General features: G+C 45.1%; 1 protein-coding gene across 8 annotated transcripts in view; it reads right to left on the reverse strand.

The window, feature by feature from the left end:
- Nucleotides 1-25,689, reverse strand: part of DISC1 (DISC1 scaffold protein) — a 397,938-nt gene that overhangs the window by 311,193 nt on the left and 61,056 nt on the right. For 7 of the 8 annotated variants that reach the window (XR_004434336.1, XR_004434335.1, XM_033199716.1 and 4 more), the window contains exons 2-3: nt 19,031-20,010; nt 10,823-10,892 (exon numbers count right to left, since the gene is read on the reverse strand). Coding sequence is in view for 6 of the 8 variants with exons in the window: in XM_033199716.1 (XP_033055607.1) it covers nt 10,823-10,892; nt 19,031-20,010 (1,050 nt within the window). In the remaining 2 variants the exon portion in view is untranslated. The remainder of the gene's footprint in view (nt 1-10,822; nt 10,893-19,030; nt 20,011-25,689) is intronic. The other variant, XM_033199718.1, reaches the window with a different exon arrangement.

Below are 25,689 nucleotides of genomic sequence, written 5' to 3' on the forward strand. Positions count from 1 at the left end.
ATCATCAAGAGAACTGTCTTGCTAGAGAGAAGGTGGGAACATGAGCAAATAAAAATGCTACAAAGTTTCCTACCATTTTCAAGTGGCCTTTTTCTTTATTCAGTGTTTGCTTGGTTGCTGTAAACTTTTGCCTATTTTCCAGAGTTCTGACCATGTTGGCTCTAATGGCTTCTGCTCGTTTTTTGATGTTTCTGTGGGTAAACAAAGTTGGAGCTGCAAACTCTACCATTTTGCTAACATAACTCTTTGACACTGTTTTAAGTTTTGTGGTGGTTATGCCGTATATGAGTTGGATGTGGCTGCTGTAACTAATTACCACAAACTTACAGGCTTAAAACAACATAAATGTATTCTCTCATGGTTTCAGAAGCCAGAAGTCTGAAATCAGTTTTACTGAGCTAAAATCAAGGTATTGACGGACTGTATTCCCTCCCAACATTCTTGGGGAAAATCCTGTCCTTGTCTCTTCCAGCGGCTGCTGGAATTCCTTAGCTTGGAGCCACCACTCCAATCTCTGCCTCTGTGGTCACATCACCACCTCCTCTTCAGTTGGTCCAATCTCCCTCTGCCTCTCTCAGACATGATCTGATGTCATATAGGACCCACCTCAGATAATCTGGGATGATGTCCTCATCAAGGTCTCTAATTCAGTCACATTTGCAGAGCCCCTTTTCCAAATATGGTAACATTTATAGGTTCCAAGGAGTAGGATGTGGATATCTTTGGGGAGGGGTGGGTATCATTCAGCCTACCACATGCAGCAATAGATAACTGAAACAACGAGTTTGAAAGAATAAGCCACAATACAGAGAAAAAAGTGAAGGAACTGTTAGTTCTGATCACTCTTGCCACCTCTGGTCACACCAAATAATAAGTCCTCTTTTCAGCTGGTACTAGGTTAATTTGTGTCACTGCCTATTGAAATACGTCTTCATGGCCAGGCGCGGTGGCTCATGCCTGTAATCCCAGCACTTTGGGAGGCCGAGACAGGTGGATCACAAGGTCAGGAGATTGAGACCATCCTGGTTAACATGGTGAAACCCTGTCTCTACTAAAAAAAAAAAAAATTAGCCAGGCATGGCGGCATGTGCCTGTAGTCCCAGCTACTTGAGAGGCTGAGGCAGGAGAATGGCATGAACCCAAGAGGTGGAGCTTGCAGTGAGCCAAGATCACGCCACTGCACTCCAGCCTGGGCAACAGAGCAAGACTCTGTATCAAAATAAAAAAAAAAAAAAAAAAAGAAAAAGAAAAAAAGAAAAATGTCCTCATACACAAACCAACATCAATTCTTAAAAAAAAAAAAAAAATCAATTATAATGGTAGCTGAAGTTTCACATATTTGTACTATTTATATTTTATTCCAACTAGGCTGTATACTCCTTGAATGTGGGGTTTTTTTTTAATGCACAGTTTGTCCACCATGTCATGGTAAATCTGGCAAATATTCAGTAGATAGTTGTTTGTGACCATGATATACTGGCATAAGAGCCAGGCTCTGAGATAAACAAAATGTGAAAACCAGCTAAGTTCACTTATGGGAAGAATCAACTTACTGGTGTCAAAAAGTCTGCTTAAAAAAAAAAAAAAGTTTCAATCAAATGTCTACATATGACCACAGATAGTCAAACCAAATTATTCAAATTTTGTAAAAATACCTGAATGTGTTTAGTGTTTAGCTCTGTCCTGAGTCCTTTAGGCCTCCTGTTTCAGGCTAAATTGTGTCCCTTGCAACATTCATATGTTGGAATCCTAACCCCCAGGACCTCAGAATTTAATTGTATTTGGAGACAGGACCTTTGAAGAGGTCCATTCAGTTTCAACGAGGTCACGAGGAGGCATCCGAATCCAGTATGACTGGTGTCCTTATCAAAAGAGATTCAGACACCAATGTGTACAGAGGGAAGACTGCGTGAAGACACAAGGAGAAAACAGCTGTCTGCAAGCCAAAGAGACAGACCTCAGAAGAGACCAACTCTACTCTCAACTTGATGTAGAATTCCAACCTCCAGAACAGTGAGACAGTAAGTTTCTATTGTTTAAACCACACAGTCTGTAGTACTTTGCCAAGGCAGTCCAAGCAGACTTCCTGTTAAGTGTAAATCAACCATTTGCATCAAATACAGAGTTTGGACCTAAAATTGCTGTAATGAGAAGGTTCATGTCAGTTTGGGGGTTTGCATCTGATCATTAGCACATCCCTTTCATTTCTATTGAGTTTTCTGTTGGTTTGTTTGTTTGTTTGTTTGTTTTTGAGACAGGGTCTTGCTCTGTACCCAGGCAGGAGTAGAGTGCAGTGGCACAATCATAGCTCACTGCAGACTCAGACTCCCAGGCTAAAACAGTGTTCCCACGTTCACCTCCCAAGTAGCTGGGAACACAAGTGCACGACATTGTGCTTGGCTCATTGTTTTTGTCATTTTTTTGTAGAGAAGGGATCTCACAGTGTTGCTGAGGCTGGTCTCAAACTCCTGGGCTCAAGCAATTCTCCTGCCTTAGCCTTCCAAAGTGCTAGGATTACAGGCGTGAGGCTCTAGATGATCGAAGTCACTGCCTCATCCTGTCTGACCACCTTCTAAGCAGCAGCTGAGGCCTTAGGGAAAAGACCTACCTGGGATCCCAGGCAGCCTCTTAGCCATTCTAAGAGGGCAGAAGAAGCACAGAAAACCTGAGAGCAGCTTCAAAATCAGTCTTCTAAGTGCAAGAGAGACTTCCCGAACCACATTCTGCTTCATCAACCAGATTTTACAACATGAAAAGCTTGTGTCTCTTACAGATTCTCATAGGCAGATGCATAAAACGTGAGTAAGATGTGTCCACTGTTGGCACAGCTTCCTGCTACAGCTCAGCTAGTAGGAAAGCATGTACAAGTTTCAGCTAAGAACCATTTGGGAAGAGGAGATAGAGGAGAGAAAAAAAATGCTTTTGGCTTGGCTTAGTGTTTTGTATTCAGCAGCACATCTAACCTTGACGCTGTCAGAGTTTATCATGAATAATGCACCATGACAACATTCCACGTGATCCTTATAGGACAGACTGATGTCCTCATGGGCAGGGAAGGCAAAGCAGCGTGGTCCCATTCCCGGACAGAAACACACCATGACATGGCCGTGAGGAAGGAATGTTCATGCCACTGTGCTTCCACCTCCAGAGCTGCAGGGGTTCCAAGAAATCCCACCAAGACCTAAGGAAGAGCCGAGTGTGTACCCAGATGCAATACCAAGGAGAAAAGGCATCACCGTGACATCACATTTTATGCTGTGAATGAGAGGGAAGTACATCAGATGCCAATAAGCTTTTGCATCTGTGCAGAAAGCTAAAATCTCAAGTAGATGTCACTTGACTCACTGCATGCACCCTTAGCACCCATGAAAAATGCCAACACAGACTTGCAAACACAAATGGGCAATGCTCAAAGTCATCATTGGCTATGATCTCTGCCTTTAACTTACAGAACTGTAAATTCTCCTGTAAACAGGAAGAGAAGCTAAGACAACGCAACAAAACTAAATAAATGACATTTTGTTCATATTCTCTTCCTGTGGTATTTTTGTCTTAATGTATAGCCCATCTCCCAATTTTTAAGTTTTTACTTCATAAGATGAAGCATATATACAAGCTTATGCTCTTCTGAGAACAATGCTGAAGATTAACACAAGAGCTAATTTCCTAATTAGCACTTGTTTTTTTGATAAAAATAGACTAATGTTTTAGATAAAATTGTGGAAAATTTTCCTGCTACCTCCCAGTGTAGAGCACTCATCTGTTCTTTTCCTCACTGTCATGTAAATAAGAGCTTCCAGAGGTCAGAAACTTCCTAGCTAAGTTTTGTCCTCAACTGTCTACAAAGCTCAGTCTTCCACAGTGGGATACAAAATGCTCTAGACCCAGTAGGGATGGGAGGCATATTGGTAGAGTGGCCAGAGCACACAGCTGGTCCTCCCTCTCGGTAGCTTCTGTGACGGCAATTGAAAAGCAATGATAGTGATAATTCCTCCCACAGTAATCATGTGATGTAATCAGGCAACGAATGGGAAAGTGCCCACCATAGAACAGACCTGCAAAGGAGGTCATATGTGGCTACCCAAAGAGCGGAGATCTCAAGAAATCTTATTTTTCACAAATGCAGGTGTCCAAACATCTCTTCATCTATTGAGGAAATCAAAGCATTGTTATGTATACGCACAGTGCTTACACACAAAGTCAATGTTGTTATAATGCACTTTCACGCAGTCAGATTTCTGATGTCCATGGAGTCAGGAAAAAGTCTGTCTCAGTTCTCAGAGAGAGACCAATTTGCCTTCTGCATTTGTTTTCTCTGGGCCCTTGACGATTGGATGGTGCCTGCCAACATTAAACACAGATCTTCCCTACCTAGTCCACACAGACTCACACTAATCTCTGCAGAAATACCCTCAAAGAAACACCCAAAATAATGCTTTACCAGGTTTCAAGGTATCCCTTAATCTAAGCAAGTTGACACTTAAAATTAAATCCACTAGTCCACCCCTTGTCAGCTTGGCACCTATATGCATCTTCTTAAACCATATCTAATTTCCAAATAAAGACAATAAAAAGGTAATAGTTCCAACTACTGTGATGTAACTAACATGACTCAACTAAAAACTCACTAAATCCTTTCCCCAGAATTTGGCTTTCAGAATTACAGCATGTGGGATTTTAATCTTTCAGGATTGTGATTTTTCAGGATTGCAGATGTTAGGGATTTTAGACTTTAGGGATTTAGACTTTAGGCATTTGGGGTTTTAGGGATTTAATTTTGGGAGATTTCAACATTCAGGATGACGGCATTCAGGATTGTGTCTTTTGATATTATGATCAGCACCAGAGCAGCAGCTATCTAATAAAACAAACATATCATAAAAAGAGGAAACATAAAATGCATTTCTTTTACTTGGTTGCACTATCTTAGCTTGTTTTCTTGTTTGCAGGAGAATTTACAATTCTGTAAATTAAGGGCAGAGATCATAGCCACTGGTGACTTTGAGCATCTCCCGTTTGTGTTTGCAGGTCTAAGTGTTGGCATTTTTCGTAGGTGCTAAGGATGTAGCGAGTCTCATGACACGTACTCGAGAGTTGTGCTGTTGATTTGGGTTTTAATCAATAGATTTTGTTAGTATACCAGGACAAGGTGATATTGCAAGCAGGTCTCACAGCAAAGGGAGGGAGAGCTGTACAGACCACCAAGAACAATCTGAAGTCCCGGTGTGCAGGGAGGGAGGGAAGTGCCTTGTTCAAGGGAGCTGCAGGTGGAAACTGCACCGGTGGTCATGTTCGCTTTTTTTCTGTGCAGACATTAGAAAGTGACAGTTTTGCTGGACCTGTCTCTCTGAGCAGATTTCAACTGCAGTCCACTTTTTAAGTCAGAAAGTAAAATGATACAGGCTGCCAAGAAAAGCATTTATGTTCCAGGGGCCCCCAAATGGCATCCACCTCCCAATGACCTGGCAGTCCTGAGGATATAAGAATGGCTGATTCTATTCAATCTTGTTTTCTTCTTTCTAGACTGGAATGAAATGCAGGGAAAAGGAAATCTTTGGGGTTGTGCTGTGTTCAGTCACATCAACAGTTCTGTGGCAGGGATTCTGGTTCTAATTGCCAGGCTCCTGGAAGCCACTGAGACACCAAACCCTGTGGGAGGTGTAAGGCAGGTTCCCTGTGAAGGAAAGTGGTATCAGGTTGGGAAATTTGCACACCATCACTGAAGAGTAACTGAGGATAGAGAAATCTTGCTCAAGACATAATTCAGAAAAAGGGATATTATGGTAATTTAGACAAAAGCTGGTCTCACCCTAAAGTGTTTTTATGCTTGGCCTCTGCCGCCATCATTTTTCTTTCAATGTCTGTCATTATACTAGAATTCTGTCATATTATACTAGAATTGTGTCATAATAGATATGAGTTGAGACAAAGGATAGAGAAAGTAATACAATGCTGGCTACTTTTACTCCAAGAAGGAAATTCTAAAGAAGCAGAGTGAAGCCAGCTGCACTATATGTCACATTGATATAAGTCACCGAAATGCTGGGTTCCCAAAATTGTGTTCCTTCCTTTTCACAATCTCTTCCTGCTCACGTCGGAAGTGGAGGTGAGCATGGTCCCTGGTGGACATGGGACAAGAGCAGCCAGGGGGATACCATGGGGCACAAACAGGTGCAGGAATAACTAGAACAGAAACCACATGGAAACTTGTTGCCCATGCCCACCTTTTCTCTGCCCCGCCCAGGTCAGAGCTGGAATCCTTATCTCCAGTACTGACCACAGTTCCTCTCTCTGCAGGACCCTGAGGTCTCAAACTTGCCCCTCAACTGACCATAAGCACGGGTTAGGCATTAATGCAATGAACCTAATGAAACCTCTCAGAGAAGGACGCTATGCAAATACTATTAATCAAAAGCCTTCTTCTTTTTCTCCCAAGCCCTCCCACCTTACGCAAGAATATAAGGAGATATTAACTTTACTTCCCTAGTGATGGAGAGATGTAATTAGAGCCTGGGAAGGTTTTCCCACAAGGCATTAGTGGGGAAATTTGCCAGCACTTTGATGAAATAAAACATGCAACTCTCTATTCTGTGCCAACTGCTTCTTTCTTTGGAACACAAAGTCATTTTTATGAGTGAAACTAGAAAAGAAAGAAAGAGAAAAAAAAAAAAAAGCAACAAAAACCAAGGGAGATAAGGTCACCCTCTCGTTTCTTCTGGCAAACCTCTCAGATTCCGGCAGACCCCTTCCCCCGAGACAGAGCAGGGCTGCACAGCTGCTCCTAACAGAGAAAAAGGAGCAAATTCAAGTAAAAACTGAAAAAAACCTCAACAATTCTTAAAATGTTTAAGAGTTACCCTCAATATACTATATGAGAGAGGAAATTGTATTCAATCTTATTTGAACAAATCTCATAACAACAAATTCTCTACCTTTATGTCTTCCAAACTTTCCTAATGATTTAGTGATCAATTTATAATAATTTACTGATTACTGACAAGTCCAAGCACTGAGCCCTTTTGTGATCCATTTCAAACCATAGTCAGTTGCAAGTCCCTTTCTCCCTCTTCTCTTTGCTGGAATGCCTGCCTGCTGCATCAAACCCATCCTTCAGGAACCCTCTAAACTGCCTCCTCTTCCACTGCTCTGATTCTTCACCCACCCCAAGAGCTCTGGCAGAAGTCATTTGTCCCTTTTGGGATTGTCTTTGTCTGTCTTTTCCTTTTACGATATATATTTTTTGTTTTGTCTTGTTTTTGTTTTTTTTTGAGAGGGAGTCTCGCTCTGTCACCCAGGCTGGAGTGCAGTGGCCGGATCTCAGCTCACTGCAAGCTCCGCCTCCCGGGTTCACACTATTCTCCTGCCTCAGCCTCCCGAGTAGCTGGGACTACAGGCGCCCGCCACCTCGCCCGGCTAGATTTTGTATTTTTTTAGTAGAGACGGGGTTTCACTGTGTTAGCCAGGATGGTCTCGATCTCCTGACCTCGTGATCCGCCCGTCTCGGCCTTCCAAAGTGCTGGGATTACAGGCTTGAGCCACCGTGCCCGGCCTTTTTTTTTTTTTTTTGAGATGGAGTCTCGCACTCTTGCCCGGGCTGGAGTGCAATGGCGCGATCTCGGCTCACTGCAACCTCTGCCTCCTGGGTTCAAGCGATTCTCCTGCCTCAGCCTCCCGAGTAGCTGGGATTACAGGCACCTGCCACCACGCCCAGCTAATTTTTTGTATTTTTAGTAGAGATGGGGTTTCACCATGTTGGCCAGGCTAGTCTCAAACTCCTGACCTCGTGATCCACCCGCCTTGGTCTGTCTTTATCTTAAGGGACATATTATGTATCGCTTGATTATTCTTACTGTGTATTACCCAGTTTCCCCTCCTGCACTGTGTACTCCTTGAGATGCAGATCTTGAGGACAGCATTCAGTATGCCCTAAACCCGGCATTGTTTCCATTTCTTATATGCCATTATTACTCTAAGTGTGGCTCACAGGCTCGCAGTAGGCACATGATTTGGGAGATCATTAGAAATGGAGTCTCCCACCCCACCCCAGTCCTACTTAATCAGAATCTGCATTTTAATCCATTACCTACCCAGGTTATTCACAGTACATTAAAGTCTGAGAAGTGCTGTTATATACAATGGATACTTAATAGATATTTTTCACATAAGCCAATTTCTTTTTTTTTTTTTGAGACGGAGTCTCGCTCTGTCACCCAGGCTGGAGTGCTGTGGCCACAATCTCGACTCACTGCAAGCTCTGCCTCCTGGGTTCACGCCATTCTCCCACCTCAGCCTCCTGAGCAGCTGGGACTAGAGGTATCTGCCACCACGCCTGGCTGATTTTTTGTATTTTTTAGTAGAGACAGGGTTTCACCGTGTTAGCCAGGATGGTCTTGAGCTCCTGACCTCATGATCTGCCTGTCTCGGCCTCCCAAAGTGCTGGGATTAAGGTGTGAGCCACCGCACCCGGCCCACATAAGCCAATTTCTATGCAAAGATCTTCCCTTTCATCCACTGCCACCCCCCATCCTAGGCACTGCAGACAAGCTGAGAACTAAGCCCACCTTCATTCAGGTGAAGTGCTTTCTCCTTGTTCACTCTAGCTTGCCATCCATAGCCTCCATGCATTCAGACAGCAAGTCATTTATTAATTCATTCCCTCACAACACATTTACTGAGGACCTGCCTCCTATATGCCAGGCATTGTGCATATTCCACAAGAACATTTACCTCTCAGTGCACTGAATTGGCTTTATGGGATTAGGAAGAAGGCAAGGGGAGTGGCATGTAAATTGTGTGTCCTGTGCCTACCAGGATGCTTGTCTGCTGCACAGATTTCTGGTGGATCAGGAAGGACACAGCCCACAGACTCAATTCCTCTTCCAGGTCTCGGCTGGCTGCTGCCCCCAAGGCCTGGCTCTCACTGGCATAAACTCTGCACCAGTGTTTTCTCAAGCCTCAGGACACACCCCAGTCACCAGGAAGGCTTGGGAACACACAGAATGCTGAGCCCACCCTGAAACTTCTGATGCAGTAAGTAGTGAGGTACCAACAAGAACAGAAAAAGGCAGAAACACTAAAGAAGACGCCTGTATTCTCTGAGCTTCCCTGATGAGGTGGATCCTAGCAAACCCCATTCCCTTAGGTGTTGCAGAATGCTTGGAGAAAAGACTAAAGAAGGGAAGTCTCCATTTAATGAAGACCACTGAGAGAACCAAGTCTAGAAAGTTCACCAGGTCCTGAGCAGGAGCAGGGGACAAACTAGGGCCTGAATGGCCTGCTTTTTCACTTGCATTGTAAGCTTTATGTGTTACAGTATCATTAAAGGTAGAGAGACCAGGACTCAACCCATGATAATAAAAATAAATCTGTGCAATACTGGGGAGCTTCAAAGCTAGATGTAATTATCTCTCATAGATGAAACCCAGCAGGTGAGCCCTGGCCCAGGAATAGCTCATTTTCTCCCTGCCTACAGCTGTGCCCGGGCTGAAGCCGCTGACGCTGGGCTTGAGGGGTGCCTTCCCCTGCCTCCAACTTGCCTCCTCTCTCAGGCACCTCATCCTCCACCCAGTGTTATTATGAAATCAAGTGGCCTGTAGAAGGAGGACTGGGAGAATGTCAAGAATCCCTCCCCTCTCCAGTCCTTTCTCCCTTCCTCCCATGCCCCATGACTTTCTAAACTCAGCTGCAACGGATAGGTGGTGAGAACATGCAACAGCATTTCCTAGAACAGGATTTTCTACCTCCTTTTGGAAATCACTTATCTTATTCCCATAGTGCCCTAATTCCAACAGTATATGACATATACAATGAGAATGTCATATGAGCTAAGAAGGCTGAAGACCCATGCCTTAAGGCTAACCAGCTTCCAGAAGAATCATTAAACCTACATTCCATTTCCATACCAATCCTGGGTGTCCTAACTTGCTCAATACCAGGAGTATCTATCAAGTTAGTAGGTGCCTAGGGGAATCTAGATGTCATTTTCAGCCCTTTCTCTTTCCCACACCCAGCAGAAATGGATGTGAGATCTCGCAATGAGCATCTAAAGTTTTCAGGATTGTTCCCAGGACAACCACACCTGAAAGCTTTCCTTTGACTCAGTCTATCCTGTGCCCATTCAACCCCCATGTCAGCCCTCATCTGCTTCCAGCCCAACTTCTCTTTTGGTGCCTCATTTTAATTGTTTTTTGTTTGTTGGTTGGTTGGTTTGTTTGTTTGTTTTTCTGGCCTCAGATCAATTCCTCTATCTCTGGTTTGATGTTGCAATTTCTCCTTTTTATCTTGGGTATTTTAGGCCATGTATGTGGAAATTTGATGCATGTGACCCCCTTTGGCACAGTCGGACATTTCTCAAATTCACCTCATTTCTGATCTCTGGTTCTGGAAATTATGAAGTCAGAAAGTCCCACGAAGGCTTATGTTTACTGGCATTACAAGGGCAGATACCATGTCTGCCTTACTTTCTTATTGCCTCCCATATTACCCAGCACATAATAGGTGTCAGACAAATATTTTTTATGAACAAGTGGATTATAGATATATCACACCATGGGCAGACTAATATAATTTTTATTGTGTGAGTATGCTAAGTGTTTCTGGACAACTGATAAGGTTATATTTATAACCCAGAGGATTAACGTTCATGAAGTACTTTGAAATCCACAAAACAATAATGCTGTAAAAGAGTCAACTATTCCCTGGTGGAGATGATCAGAGGAACAGATTGTACAATTCATTTGGGACTTAAAAGGTAGATATGAGTAAAGGTGGAAAGAAAATGGGATATGATGAGAAAACAATCAATAAACAAATTAAAACTCACCTTTATCATAATCATCATTCTCAACTGCATCTTCTTGAAGTTTCTGAAGTTTTAATCTTAAGGATATTACCTATATTGGTATAAAGGGGAAAAAATAAAGAATTACAATAGAATTCAAGCAAACATTATTGTGAAAACAGAACATTTAGAAACTGTTTCAAAATTAACTTCTTCATTCTCTTTTAAAAAAATGCACATTTTTTTCAGTGCCAGATGCATTCATTTCTCCAAAAAAAGAGCTTATGTAAAGAAAAAGTGTAATTTGAGCATAACATCCACATAAAAAGTTAAAATGTTATTTTATTTTAAACAAAAACATCACACTGTGCCTTTATCTGCATGAAGAAATGCATAAGGAGAAGGAATACAAATTTCCTGACCAAATGGTCTCTGTTCTAAACATCACATTAAACTTATGAAAGTAAACACACCGAAACTGGAAGAGAAACCAAGAGAAAAAGAGCATGAACTTAAGCTCAGCAGGTCATCCTGAAAGCTTGAGTAAGAATGATGGCAAAGCTCTCACAAAACCCTTCTGAGAAGCCCTAAGGTTCAAATATTTTCCATTACAGAAAAGGGCACAGTCTTATTTAACCCACATGGAGACTCAGCGATCCAGTTACTTCTCTGAGTGTTACCAATGGGTTGACTTAGCATCACTGATATGGTTTGGCTGTGTCCCCACCCAAATCTCATCTTGAACTGTAGCTCCCATAATTCCCACATTATGGAAATTATGGGAGGTCATTCAATCATGGAGGTGGGTCTTTCCCATGCTGTTCTCATGATAATAAGTCTCATGAGATCTGATGGTTTTATAAAAGGGAGTTCCCCTGCACAAGCTCCCTCTTGCCTGCCACCATGTAAGATGTGCCTTTCTCCTCCTTTGCCTTCCACCATGATTGTGAGGCCTCCCCAACCATATGGAACTGTGAGTCCATTAAACCTCTTTCTCTTTATAAATTACCCAGACTTGGGTATGTCTTTATTAGCAGCATGAGAACTGACCAATACAATCATTGTTCTTCTCAACAGGAGACCCAAAGATTTACTGACAATGAATCCGTGGCCTACCAATGAATGGATTTGGGCTTGCTCCCTGAAAAACACCTTCTTCCTTCTTTGCCTGGCTCACACCTACATTTCCTTCAACCCCTAGCACAAGTGCCGTCTCCTCCAGTCTGTGTTAAATGTCCCTCCTCTATACCTCCCTTGTTACCTGTACTTGCTTCTATTCACAGACCCAGTCAACAAATATTTACTGAGTGCCTCTTAGATATCAGGCCCTGTTTGTATTGTGTTGGTGTACCAAGGAAACGTCATAAAATGCTTAGCCCTCTAGACTTACATTCTAGGCAAAAACATAATACAGTCAGCCCTTGAACAACATAGGGATTATGGGCACTGACCCCTGCCCTACACAGTTGAAAATCTGTGTAGAACTTTTGACTTCCCCAAAACTTAACTACTAATAGCTGACTGTTGACCAGACACCTTACCAAAAACATAAACAGTTGATTAACACACATTTTGTATTATATGTTGTATTCTTACAATAAAAGTAAACTGGAAAAAAGAAAATGTTATTTAAAAATCATTGAGAAAAAAATAAATTCAACATTGACTAGATGACAAAAAAATCTTAAAAAATAGAAAATAAACTTCCTATTCATTAAGTGGAAGTGAGTCATCATCAAGGTCTTCATCCTCATCATCTTCATCTTGAATAGGCTGAGGAGGAGGAAGAGGGGTTGATCTTGCTGTCTCAGGGGTGGCAGAGGTGGAAGAGAAACTGCATATAAGTGACCCTTGCAGCTCAAATCCCTGTTGTTCCAAGGGTCAAATGTAAGTTTTATGGCACCTTAGCAAGTGACTAACGCTATGAAAAAGGAAAAGGGAGAACCACGTTATGGGGATCAGGGATGCTGGTAGAAGGTGGAGGTTGCAATTTGAAATCTGATCTCCTTGAGATGGTGACAATTACGCAAAGATTTAAAAGCAGTAAGGTAGTGAACCATGAGGCTGTCTGGGAGAGAAACATTGCCACAGAGGGAAGAGCCAGTACAAAGGCTCAGGCAGAAGTGTTTCTGGTAAGAAAGCAAGAAGTGAAAGTGAAATGAAAAGCAAGTGAGAGCAAGAATGCCACTGGATCTGGGACAGATTGATGGAAGGGAAAACTGTAGAGAACGAGGTCACACAGGTAATGAGGACTGTGTCAAGAAGAGACACGAAGACCATTTAAAAGTTCTGATTTTACTCTGAAGTTCATGGGGGCCACTGGAGAGTTTGGGGTGGAAGAGCACATGATCTGACTTATATTTTAAACAGTTTCACTCTGGCTGCTGTTAGTAAGAGCAAAATAAGGGAGGCCAGGTAAGAGGCCATGGTAACGTTCAGGAAGGAGATGACGGGAGCTTGGATGATAGTGAGGATGATGGCAATGGCAAAGATGGTGAGATGTGATCTGATTCCCGATATATTCAAAAGATTGCTGGTTAAATATAGAGCCAACAGGATTTGCTAATACTTCACAGGTGGGGTCTGAGGAAAACGCACCAGGATGATGCCAATGTTTGTTTTGTTTTTTGTTTTTTGTTTTCTGAGCCACTGGAAGAATGGAGTACTTATTACACCAGGCGATAGCCATCATTTTGCTTTGTTTGGTTTTATCTGTGCATATCATTCGACCTTGAGCATCTGGAGGGCAAGAACCATTTTGCATCCATGTATAAGACGCTAGTACTTACCCTTACTTGATTTTTCCACTGCTTTGGGCACATGGAAAGAGTACAAGTGCCTCTCTCCTTGTTCTGCTGAACAGGGTATGAGTGGCAATGATGGGGTTACCTCTATGCTAAAGCATTTGATGGCTCTTGTAGGACTCCCTAACATTCTCTTCCTCATGTCTGTGACTAAGGGGGCCACATGTTCAGATGGTGCAGGCTGGGTTCTTGAGTGACTCTATGGAGCAGAGCCCCCCTAAAACCTCTGTGGAACATGAAGCATACGCAAGAAACACAATTTTGTTGTGTTGAGCCTATAACATAGTGTCTGTTACTAGCCTATCCTAACTAACACAATCTCCAAAGCCTAGCATAAGGCATTGTACTAGTTGTCATTGATAAACGCTTTCTGAATGAATGAAGGAATGAATGAATAATCTTATTAACCCCTTTGTCCTTGAATTGCTCTATATTACAACTGCAAAATTTACCAGTAACTTAGTCCCATATATTAGGGAGAGAAGAAAGGCTCTGTGAGTGTTTGAAGACCACATAGAGCTAAGCATTACCATCACCACACCCAAATGATGGTATCGTTAAACATTTATTTGAACAGAAGCTGAAGAAATGCAGGAAACAGAGTCAGAGAAAAAAATTCATTTACAGCCAAAGCCCACCCCACGATGCCCACCTTGTCCAGTGATCTCTATAAGGCTTTGAATGGACTGCCCTGGGATACGTCTGAATACCCATCTTTGCTGGAAGCACAGCCCCAGTGGCTATGTCTTGCACGGTACCACAACCCTGCCTGTGGAATGTCCTACAATGCCCTGCAGGCACAGTCCTTCCTTTTTCACCAGTGTCCACGGCCTTAGGTGGAGCCTACCTTGCAGGGCCCACTCCACTTCCCCTCCTCTGCATGCCTGATCACCAACTGCCTTTATTACCATCCTCTCAGTCCCACACAACCTCTGGAAATCTCGCTAAGCAGCGATTTCTAAACAGCATAAAATATACACAGTTGATTCTCCTTATTCACAGTACTGTAGTTACATTCTGTAAAATTTCTGTGAATACTGAATTAGGGAATAATGAAGCATTGCTCCTAGGAGGAAATACAGGGTAGGTTGCCGTGAGCCCCTGGTCACAATACTTTCCTCAATCAATCAACAAGTAACCTTGTTCTATGTGTGTTTCTGTTTAAAAACAACTTATTTACTATGTATTATTGATCCATAAACATTGTACTCTGGCCAACAGGACTCTAACTCACGCCTGAATGAAGTTTCTGGAGCACCCATGCCTTCTCCATCGGGCCCATCACAGCCTTCTCGTGCTTAGGAGCACTAGATGGCATTAGCACTATGCTTGGAGGGCATTTGCAATGGCGAAGTCACCAATAAAGAGCACAAAAATGTTAAAAAGATGGCATTAAATAGACCACAAAAAGGGTACTAGTTTGTAGTATGAGAGAGAAGGTAGAATGTCATCTGGTCTGACCTTGTTTGACCTAAGTAGAAAGCGTGTACATCAGGTGACCCAAATTCTTTGGCACTCTGTGCAGGTTCAAAATTACCAGCAGGCATGGTGGTTCATGACTGTGATCCCACTACCTTGGAGGCTGAGGCAGGAGGATCGCTTGAGGCCAGAAGTTCAAGACCAGTCTGGGCAACATGGTGAGACCCTCATCTCTACCCAAAAAAAAAAAAAAATAGCCAGGCATGGTGGCACTTGCCTGTAGTCCCAGCCACTAGGGAGGCTGAGGCAAGAGAATCACCTGAGCCCAGGAGTCCAAGGTTACAGAGAGTTATGATGACACCACTGCACCCCAGCCTGGATGACAGAGACCCCATCTCTTAAAAAAATAAAATAAAAATGAAAAATGACCACAAAAGTGCTGTGAGTATTGATTTTGGAGTTAACAACAAATTTTAGCAAGTAGATGAATTCACACATATAGAATTCATGAATACTGAGGATCAAGCATCTTTTAGAAGAAGCTGAAACTTAAATTCCTGAGATTCCCATTTTTACTTAAGTAGAAGGAGAGGAGGTTAAGGAATTAGAATATAATATCAAAAAGGCCCCCAAACACTAGAAATCCTACTCTTTCAAAGGATGTCTTTGGAGATCCTTCACCCGACCTTCCGCCCCCTCCCGAGGGCCTCAGCCGCAACCCCAGTGAGCAGTCTGGGGCCTCTGCGTAAGCACCATGGGAAAACAAGTCCCTGAGCAGCCCGCCCCATCACAGACAGTTCCCACTGTCAAGAGGTTCTCCCTCCTATTGAGGCAAACTCTGCTTTCCTGTAAGTCCTGTGCTGAGTTATTTTTGTCATTCCCACTACTCAGTTAATTCCTCTCCCACACAACTCAAGTACGGCCTTGCGTTACTTAATGACAGGGATGCATTCTGAGAAAAGCATTATTAGGTGACTTCATCATTGGGTGAACATCGTAGATTGTGCTTACACAAATCTGGATGGTGTAACCCATTTCACACCTAGGCTACAGGGAATAGTCTGTTGCTCCTGGGCTATAAACCTGTGCAGCCTGTGACTGTACTGAATACTGCAGGCAAGTGTAACACAATGGTAAGGTATTGGTGTATCTAAACATATCTGAATGTAGATAGGGTACAACAAAAACACTGTATGATAATCTCATAGGATCACTGTCACATCATATATGTGATCTGTCGTTGACCAAAATGTCATTATGCAGTACACGAGTATAACTGAAGATAGTGCCACGTTTTACCCTGCCCAGGTGTGGGATTGCCATAGACAACAATACTTACACTACAGAAAAAGTGTATCCAGATTCTACCATTTGAGAGAAGATAGGAATTTAATTTGAGCTATGGGCAGAAGGGAAAGCTTCATTAGCTTTTGACTCAAACTCTCTAAATAGGAGCTATTTCTCTAATGATGACAGTGGGCAATTTCTGGGTACTTCCAGGCCCTGTCTGAAGCACTTTGCACATATGATCACATTTAGTTTAATTAAGTGGAGAAGAGAAACACCGCAGGAAGGTAGACCCTCTTGCAAAACCCAGGTGAAAGATAACAAGGATCTGAGCCAGGGCAGCGGCCATGGTGGTGAGAGACAGATTAGCAGTAGGACTCAGAGGGCTTAGAGGCCGGCCAGATGTGGAACGAGGGAGAGGGAGGTGTGGAAGATGGTTGTGGTTTCTGGCCTAAGAAACTGGACAGATTCTATGCATTGGAATCAACCACTATTGGAGGCCCTTCAGAACGGGTCTGGGGGCAAGACGCATCGGTTTAGGCAGTGACTAACTGGAAGACTCCACACATCACCCAGAATACAAGCCTGCATCTCTGCTCTGGCCTCAATCCCTCTCTGCATAATAAATCAGAGGGCTGGGCTGAGGTCCCTGAGGGCTGAAAAAGGGCAAACAGGGACAGGGCTAGGAACATCAGACCATAGATAAAGAACGGAAGGTAGATGCTCTTTCGGGGAATGAGCATGAGCTTCTGCAGATTCTCCTCCCAGATGCCTGATGAGTGGGTGCGCCACCTCCCTACTCACAGGAACACATCCCCACACACACGCACACACACCTGAGTGCACACACACCCACAAATACATACCCTCACACACGCATGCATACACACACACATGCACACACAGCACAAACAAGCACACACACACACATGCACACACAGCACAAACAAGCACACACACATACACACACACGCACACACAGCACAAACAAGCACACACACACATGCACACACAGCACAAACAAGCACACACACACATGCACACACAGCACAAACAAGCACACACACATACACACACACGCACACACAGCACAAACATGCACACACACAGCACAAACACGCACACACACACACACGCACACACAGCACAAACATGCACACACACATATACACACGCACACACATGCACACCTATATGCACACACACACAAACACGAGTGCACACATCCACAAATACCCTCACACACGCATGCATACACACACACGCACACACAGCACAAACAAGCACACACACACACACGCACACACAGCACAAACATGCACACACACACAGCACAAACATGCACACACACATATACACACGCACACACATGCACACCTATATGCACACACACACAAACACGAGTGCACACATCCACAAATACCCTCACACACGCATGCATACACACACACGCACACACAGCACAAACAAGCACACACACACACACGCACACACAGCACAAACATGCACACACACACAGCACAAACATGCACACACACACGCACACACAGCACAAACATGCACACACACATATACACACGCACCCACATGCACACCTATATGCACACACACACAAACACGAGTGCACACACCCACAAATACATACCCTCACACACGCATGCATACACACACATGCACACACAGCACAAACATGCACACCCGCACCCACATGCACACCTATATGCACACACACACACAAACACGAGTGCACACACACCCACAAATACATACACTCACACACGCATGCACAAACACACGCACATGCCCACACAGCACAAACATGCACACACACACACGCACACACAGCACAAACATGCACACACACACACGCACACACAGCACAAACAATGCAAACACAAACACATACGCACAAGCACACACACGCACACCTCTATGCACGCGCACACACACACACACACAAACACACATATATAGACACACCAGGATTAAAACACAGTCTGGCAATAGATCAGCCACAGAGCATCTCTACCTGGGCTTCTCTGGGAATTTTTGTGGGTAGAGGAATCCTGCCTACTTCTGGCTATACCCACCTCTCAGATAACTGGATGGACAGCAACATCATAAGGCTGGGCCTTAGATGTCTCCAGTTTGTTCTTCTTTCCAAAGCAGCTACATTCTCATTTGAGCCTTAGAACAATCCTATGAGTTGGTGTTATCTCTAAATACGGAAACTGAGAGCCGGAGAGGTTCAATGACCAGAAGCAAAGTCTCCTGGCCCTAGGGAAGGCAGCAGTCACTGCAGCAGGATGGAAGGGAATGAGTGACGTGGATGAAGAGCAGGATTGCCCTGACACCGGGCATCCCCATTTTTGTATCTCTCAACCCCTTCCAAACATCACCCAGCTCCATCTCCCCTGCCCTCAGTTTCCTGTCTCAAAGCAGAGCTGAGCTGAGTTAACCACGTCTCACCTAGGCCGGGGCCTGTGGAGGAGCCTGCGGCCCAATGGAGAGCAAATCTGAGCACCTACGTGACAGACAAGACAAAAGGGAGGGCAGATCTGTGTCCAATTCAAAGAGACAGAAGTGTAGCAACATCCTTGTTCAGCCAGCTCCAAAAGGAGCTGCTGCAGCTTCTAGAAGGATAGCAGTTGAGCCCAGAACCCCTCATTTTCTGCCATCTGCCCAGTGCTAATCTGAGTTCATGACAATCTCGGGCTGCAGAGGTGGAGGAGACACTGACCTCCACCTGCCTCCGGTTTCTCAGCAGGCAGTCCCGCAGCACTGGCTCCCATTTCCTGAGCAGGGTGTCCCAAGAGTGAGCATCCCCCGATCCGCTGCTCCCATCACCACCACAGCCAGCCAATGAGGGATCCAGAGAACTGGAGGAACCAGGGTCCGTGTCCGGTAAAGAATGCATCTCACACTCTGGCCTGGAGCTGTTCCCGGCGGCCTGGGCCAAGTCTTCTGAGACCTGTGTAGCCAAGAGACTGAAGGACTGAGAGAGACATCGAGGGTCCTTATGAGGCCCATCCAAGCTGGCAGCTTTGGCTCCCATCTCCTGGGGGCTCTGGCAAGGGGACTCGGCCTCTCTGGATGGTGGGCAGCCTTCTGCTTCTCCACGTTCCCCGGCAGAGCCAAGCGAGAGCCGAATAAAGCTAAAGCTTGAGGCAAAGATACTGTGAGAGCCAGGAGGGGGTGGGGGGTCCTCAGGGCCACAGCCAGGGTTGCAGCGATTGCTACTCAACTCTGCTGATGGCACAGAGCCTGCTGCCTGGACATGCCTTGCTCCATCACTGCAGGCTGCCTCCCAGCTGGCGTCCAAGGTCTCAGAACTGTCCATGGCTGCAAACTCTTGCTGCCACCCAGCATTCCCAGGGCCACACAGCCTGCTAAGCCTGTCAGGCAATCTGGTGTCACCTCTGAGCTGAATCCCAAAGTGTGCCGAGGTTCCTCTCACAGAGGTCACAGCAGGGGCTGTTGCGCTCTTGGAAACAGGGCTCCCGACCAAGAGGCCTCTCAGGTCAAGGCCACACTCTCTGGTCCTGGACTCCGAGTGGTGGGACTCCTCGCCAGGCACCCCTCCTGGGACCCGGAACAGTGTGCCCACTGCTGGGGAAAGGAACCCGATCCCAGGCCCTGTCGAGCTTCTCATGTAGCCCGGCCTCCGTGCCAGCCGCCGCCTCCGAAAGCACGCTGCAGGTGGTAAGCAATCCCGGCTGCCTGGGAAGGAAAGAGAAAACAGTACTATAAACATGCAGTTCTTACTGGCCCAGCTGGAACTGCATCTGGAGCACATCCTTAGGTTTAAAGGTCATCTCTCAGTACACCTGTCAAAGATAGATGCTGGCTCAGTGGTCCTGGGGCCAATCCATTATGAAAATCCTGATAATCCTCAGGAAGTGTTTGCCTGGAACATGTAGAAATCAACACAGCATCTCAGCTCCTTGGTTTAGCAGAGCAACTGGCACTGCTGAACGCTATGCCCACAGGTCAGCATGAACACAACCTTGGCGGCTCCTGAACCCTCCAACATCTTGCCTGTTGGGTCTTTTATGGCACATCAGTACTCTCATCCTGGAGTGGGCCTGGAAAGCAAATGACATGACAGTGGGATGCCAGAGCATGCCTCTAAATGAGATCCAACCATTTACTCCAGCTATTCATTGAACAACACGTGAATGTTCACTAGCTGAGCTATCCACGTCCCTGCAAGACTGATCTGTTGCTGCAGACCATGGATAGCTGGCTGTGTCGCAAGGTATGGCCATCATCTCATCTCACTCAGTGAATGACAGGAGGCCTGCTTGACGTCTTCTCCAAACCAGCGCTGTATTCCCCTCCCAGCTAGGCTATAGCAACAGGAACAATAACAAATGCTGACTCCTCATTGCCTGGTTCAAACCCTGACTATACCACTTGCTGGTTGTGTGACCTTCCACAAAGTTACTTACCCGCTCTGTGCCTCAGTTTCCCCATCAGTAAAGTGGTGATATTAACAGTAGCTCTCTCATAAGGTGGTTATGAGCTTTCAACTAAATGAGTTACTATTTGTAGACAGCTTAGAACAATGTCTGGCACATATGATAAGGGTTATTAAAATGTTATTTTTAGATTGCATAGCATTTTGCTACTCATAATATGTTTTTAATTTACATTAATTTCATTCGCTTCCTTCCAAAACCATGTGAATCAATCAGGCCAGAAACTATAGCTTTCCTTTTATATTAAAGGCAACTGAGATTCGGAGAACTTGACTTTCCAGAACCCCCTGCAAGTAGCCAAGTGACCAGGCCAAAGTCTCTTGACTCTACTGGCCCACACAGAGCTCCCTCATCTCAGGACCCTGCCACATTGCAAATCAGGCATGAAAGTAAAACCAGGCAGCACTAGACACAGCTGTAGTCACCATATTGGCCAGGCTGGTCTTGAACTCCTGACTCCATACCATGGCCTATGGCGAGAAGTGGAACAAAGCTTCACTCCAGGCCCACACATCCTGCTTTGCTTCCCAGAACAGACATGGTCTTGGAATCTTTGTCCTGTTAAGCTGAGATCAGTAGGCATTAAAGATCCCACTGAGCTACGATCATGGCACCTGTCAGCTCCTAAAAGGGGTGGGGTTGGCACTGATAATCTCTGGGGAAATGAGCACAATGACCTCCAGCCCTCTATTTCCTGACTTGAGCATCTGAAGATAACAGAGCCCAAGACTTGCTCACACAGTGACTTGCTCTTGCCAACTGCAGGGAGCCCCAGAAGGGCTAATGCTGCCCGGGGCACACAGAATTCCGGAAGCTTAGGCCGGGCACGGTGGCTCAAGCCTGTAATCCCAGCACTTTGGGAGGCCGAGACGGGCGGATCACGAGGTCAGGAGATTGAGACCATCTTGGCTAACATGGTGAAACCCCGTCTCTACTAAAAATACAAAAACTAGCTGGGCGAGGTGGCGGGGGCCTGTAGTCCCAGCTACTCGGGAGGCTGAGGCAGGAGAATGGCATAAACCCGGGAGGCGGAGCTTGCAGTGAGCTGAGATCTGGCCACTGCACTCCAGTCCGGGCGACAGAGCGAGACTCCGCCTCAAAAAAAAAAAAAAAAAAAAAAAAAAAAAGAATTCCGGAAGCTTGCAGGGAAGGGAGGAATGGAATCAGGGACCATGAGGTGGTGGTGGAGGAAGTCAGAGTAAAGAAAGGAAGGGAGGCATTTAACACTATAACTCTAGGAGATCGGTACTATTCCCATTTTACAAATAATACAGCTAAAGCTCAGAAAGCCTTACTTTGCCCCAGAACTCCGGATCATGGTTTCCCAAAGCCCGGACTTGAACTGAGGCTTGTCTGGTTCCAAAGTACACGCCCTTTCAATCCCCTTTGCCTCCAAGTATATCAGTTACGGCGACAGTGTAAAATGACAGGAAGGCAAAAGAAACATTTCATTTTTTTTCTTTCTTTCTTCAAGACAGAGGACATGCGAGTTGAAGCCAGTAGAAAAGGACGTGATGAGAGGTACAGAAGGAAGCCTTCATCATCCGAGGACACGAGGCTCCCTGCAGTGTCCGGACCCGACCGGCAGCGGGAGCAGTAGGAACAGGGCGGCCGGGCGTTAGGAGGGGCAGAGAGAGACCCTCAGGGACACTCGCTCATAACCCCTGCAAAGCGGACAAAACGTTCTCCAGAGAGCAAAGAATCTGAAAGTAAGTTAGAGAAAACATTGAATTCTGGCTTCAATTACCAAAGGAAAACAATCCAACAATTTCGTATATTGAAAAATGAGTCCAGTGAAATCTATATTGTCTGTAGTTTAAAAAGACTTTTAACTATTTTTTATGTAAGTACCAGTCATCCAGATAACCCTTCTGAAGTTAAAAGAAAAAGGCTAAGTAGAAAATTATTTGTTTGAAATTTCATTTCTTTTCAAAGGCCTGAGGGCACTTCAGTCTGAGTAGCCTTTTCTTTTTCTTTTTTCTTTTTGAGACGGTCTCACTCTTGTTGCCCAGGCTAGAGTGCAGTGGCGTGATCTCGGCTCACTGCTCCCAGGTTCAAGTGATTCTCCTGCCTCAGCCTCCCAAGTAGCTGGAATTGCGGGTGCCCGCCACCACGCCCAGCTAATTTTTGTATTTTTAGTAGACAGGGGGTTTCACCATATTGGCCAGGCTGGTCTTGAACTCCTGATCTCAGGTGGTCCACCTGCCTAGGCCTCCCAAAGTGCTGGGATTACCGTTGTGAGCCACAGCCACCGTGCCCAGCCCCTGAGTAACCTTTTCTAAAACCACTCAACCAAAGGTCCTGAAGTCCTGAAAGCCAGGTTCCACTGCAGCACAGTAAGGTTACCCAATGTGAACCCTTGTTTCTACTGGGACCCTGGGAAGCTGTGATGAGCTAGGGACCAGGAGCCACAAGCCCAGGAGGGCAAACATAAGAGAGGTGTTTACCGAACGTGGGAATGAGATACGGGGATCACCTGGCTTCTGCACCCTGCTGAGGGCTCATGCAAACCATCCCCTGCCCATTGGCCTTCCCAGAAGGTGGCCGAGTAGCAAAGACCGTCACATACTATGAATCCTAACCCTGAGGGGACAGAGGGCAGATCCGGAGGGCACTGCTGGAATCTGCTAGAAGAATTCCAGGAAACCCATATAAGGCAGGAATGAAATCTATAGGAAAAACTCCCAGTTTCCCATAACGAAAGGCCATTTTTTCTCACTCTTTTTTCCTCTTTTTTTATTTTTATTTTTTTGTCAGGAAATTTATGACATCCCCTGTGACCAGAATCAATTCTCACTTACATATCCAAGTCTTGCCGTCACACCTTGCAGTTCAATAAGGATTAGGATGCATTCAGACCTTGGAGATAAATACTCCTTCCTAGCACCTAAGTGCAATCAGCTCTGGAAGGAGGTTCAAGAGGGCAGGAAGCAACATATGGCAAGGTGAAAAAAAGGCACAAAGTGCAGGCAGGTTTCGAGAGCCAGTTGGGAAACAAGCTGCACCCTCTGTGATCTGCGAAACCCAGAGATGCCTCGTTCCACCCATCTAGCCCAGGAACGAACGACTGAGCAGGGAAAGGGAGCCTGGCACAGCTTTCTCTGCTCCTCAAGGACTCTTGTCCTGCAACAGATCGATTCTAGAGGGATGTGCTCCTGCCTTACTTCCTCTCTGAAGCACAGACCTATTTGCCCTGGTAATCTATGACCCCTATCTCCACCTTATCCAGCCCAACAAGCTCTGATTGGAGGGAAGTGAAAGAGAGCGCTTAGAACAGACCCAGATGTCAATGGGTCTCTATATACAGTCTAAATAGGAAGCCTGGAAATATATGTTGACCTAGCTTAGAAGGAAAATTGGGTCAAGCCAATATTAACCAGCCGGATCGGCAAGAATCCTGCCCTCCGTCCCTCTATGCTCTCCCTTCATCTATCCAAATCCTTCCCAGCCTTCAGCTTCCAATCCCTTCCCCATCAGCTCCCTTCTCCTGATTGCCCAGTTAACAGGGCTTCACCAATTGTCCATATCACTCATTCCCTCCATCACTCATTCCCCACTATGTATTGTTAACACCCAGCACTGTTAGTTATTTTCTGTGGTGGATATGAATTGTTTCTAGTTTATACTACACAGAAGTTTCCTGAGGTCCTTATAATTCCTAAAAGAATCCTAGTTTACAGTATATCAGAGAATAAATTAAAATACACACTGGTCAGACAATATTCATTTTTAAATATGAAATCTTAAACATGCAGCTTAAGAAAACATGATACTCAGTTTTTGTCCTGGAGCGGTGGCTCATGCCTGTAATCCCAGCACTTTGGGAGGCTGAGGTGGGTGGATCACTTGAGGTCAGGAGTTTGAGACCAGCGTGGGCAACATGGCAAGGCCCCATCTCTACTAAAAATACAAAAATTAGCCTGGTGTGGTGGTGCATGCCTGTAATTCCAGCTACTCAGGAGGCTGAGGCAGGAGTATCACTGGAACCTGGGAGACGGAGGTTGCAGCGATCCAAGACCGCACCACTGCACTCCAGCCTGGGTGACAGAGCAAGACTCTTGTCTCAAAAAACAAAACAAAACAAAAAAAATGACTCATGGGCTTGGGCAGGTCACTTGGCTGCCCCGTACCCCAGTGATTCTAAGGTCTCCTGAAGGGAAAATGCTGGGACCTCGAGGCTGCTGCAGGGAATGCATTAAATAGCAAAAGAAGAACACAACTTTATAAAACATGGCTTGCATATAAATTTATAGTGGAAGCATAAAGGAATATATTCTTTTCAGGGAAGGAATTTTAATCCCATCTGTCACGGTTGGGGTAAAAGATCTTAATACATGCAGGCTAACCAAATATTCAGAACATAAAGAAACAACATATCCCTCTGGATTAATTTGTTTCCAAAGAATCAGAATCCAGTAATAGGCACTAAGCACACTCTACTGAGCCAAAGTCCATCTTCCTTCGATAATTCAGAGAGCACTTAAGGCTTCTGAAGTGCCTTCAGGTCACTGTAATAAGCATCCAGTGAGCAAGGCAAGTGGGGGGTGGAATAAATCAACCTGTATTGTATTTCCAATTTAATCATGTAATCCATTTCCATAAAACAATTCCTTATTGAACACTAGATGATACATGGGGTACAGATATGAACAAGACACCATCCCTGCCCTCAAACTGCTTATGATCTAGCAAGGGATGTCAGTCAGGCACGCAAAAACTGTTACAGGGATTGAATGTACTCTTTTAATCATGGAGGAAAGAGAATTCAATTTGAAATGAAACTAATGGAGGAACCTGGTTAGCTCAGTTGGTTAATGGTTCTTAGGCCTTCCATGAGCTCCAGATTATGTGTCACCCCATAAAACCACCTCGTGGGATTAAAGGGAAGAATGGTGCTGCATTTGGTGAAAAAGAAGTG

This window comes from Trachypithecus francoisi, unplaced genomic scaffold (assembly GCF_009764315.1).
Source record: "Trachypithecus francoisi isolate TF-2019V2 unplaced genomic scaffold, Tfra_2.0 Lachesis_group5, whole genome shotgun sequence".
NCBI classification, from domain to species: domain Eukaryota; kingdom Metazoa; phylum Chordata; class Mammalia; order Primates; family Cercopithecidae; genus Trachypithecus; species Trachypithecus francoisi.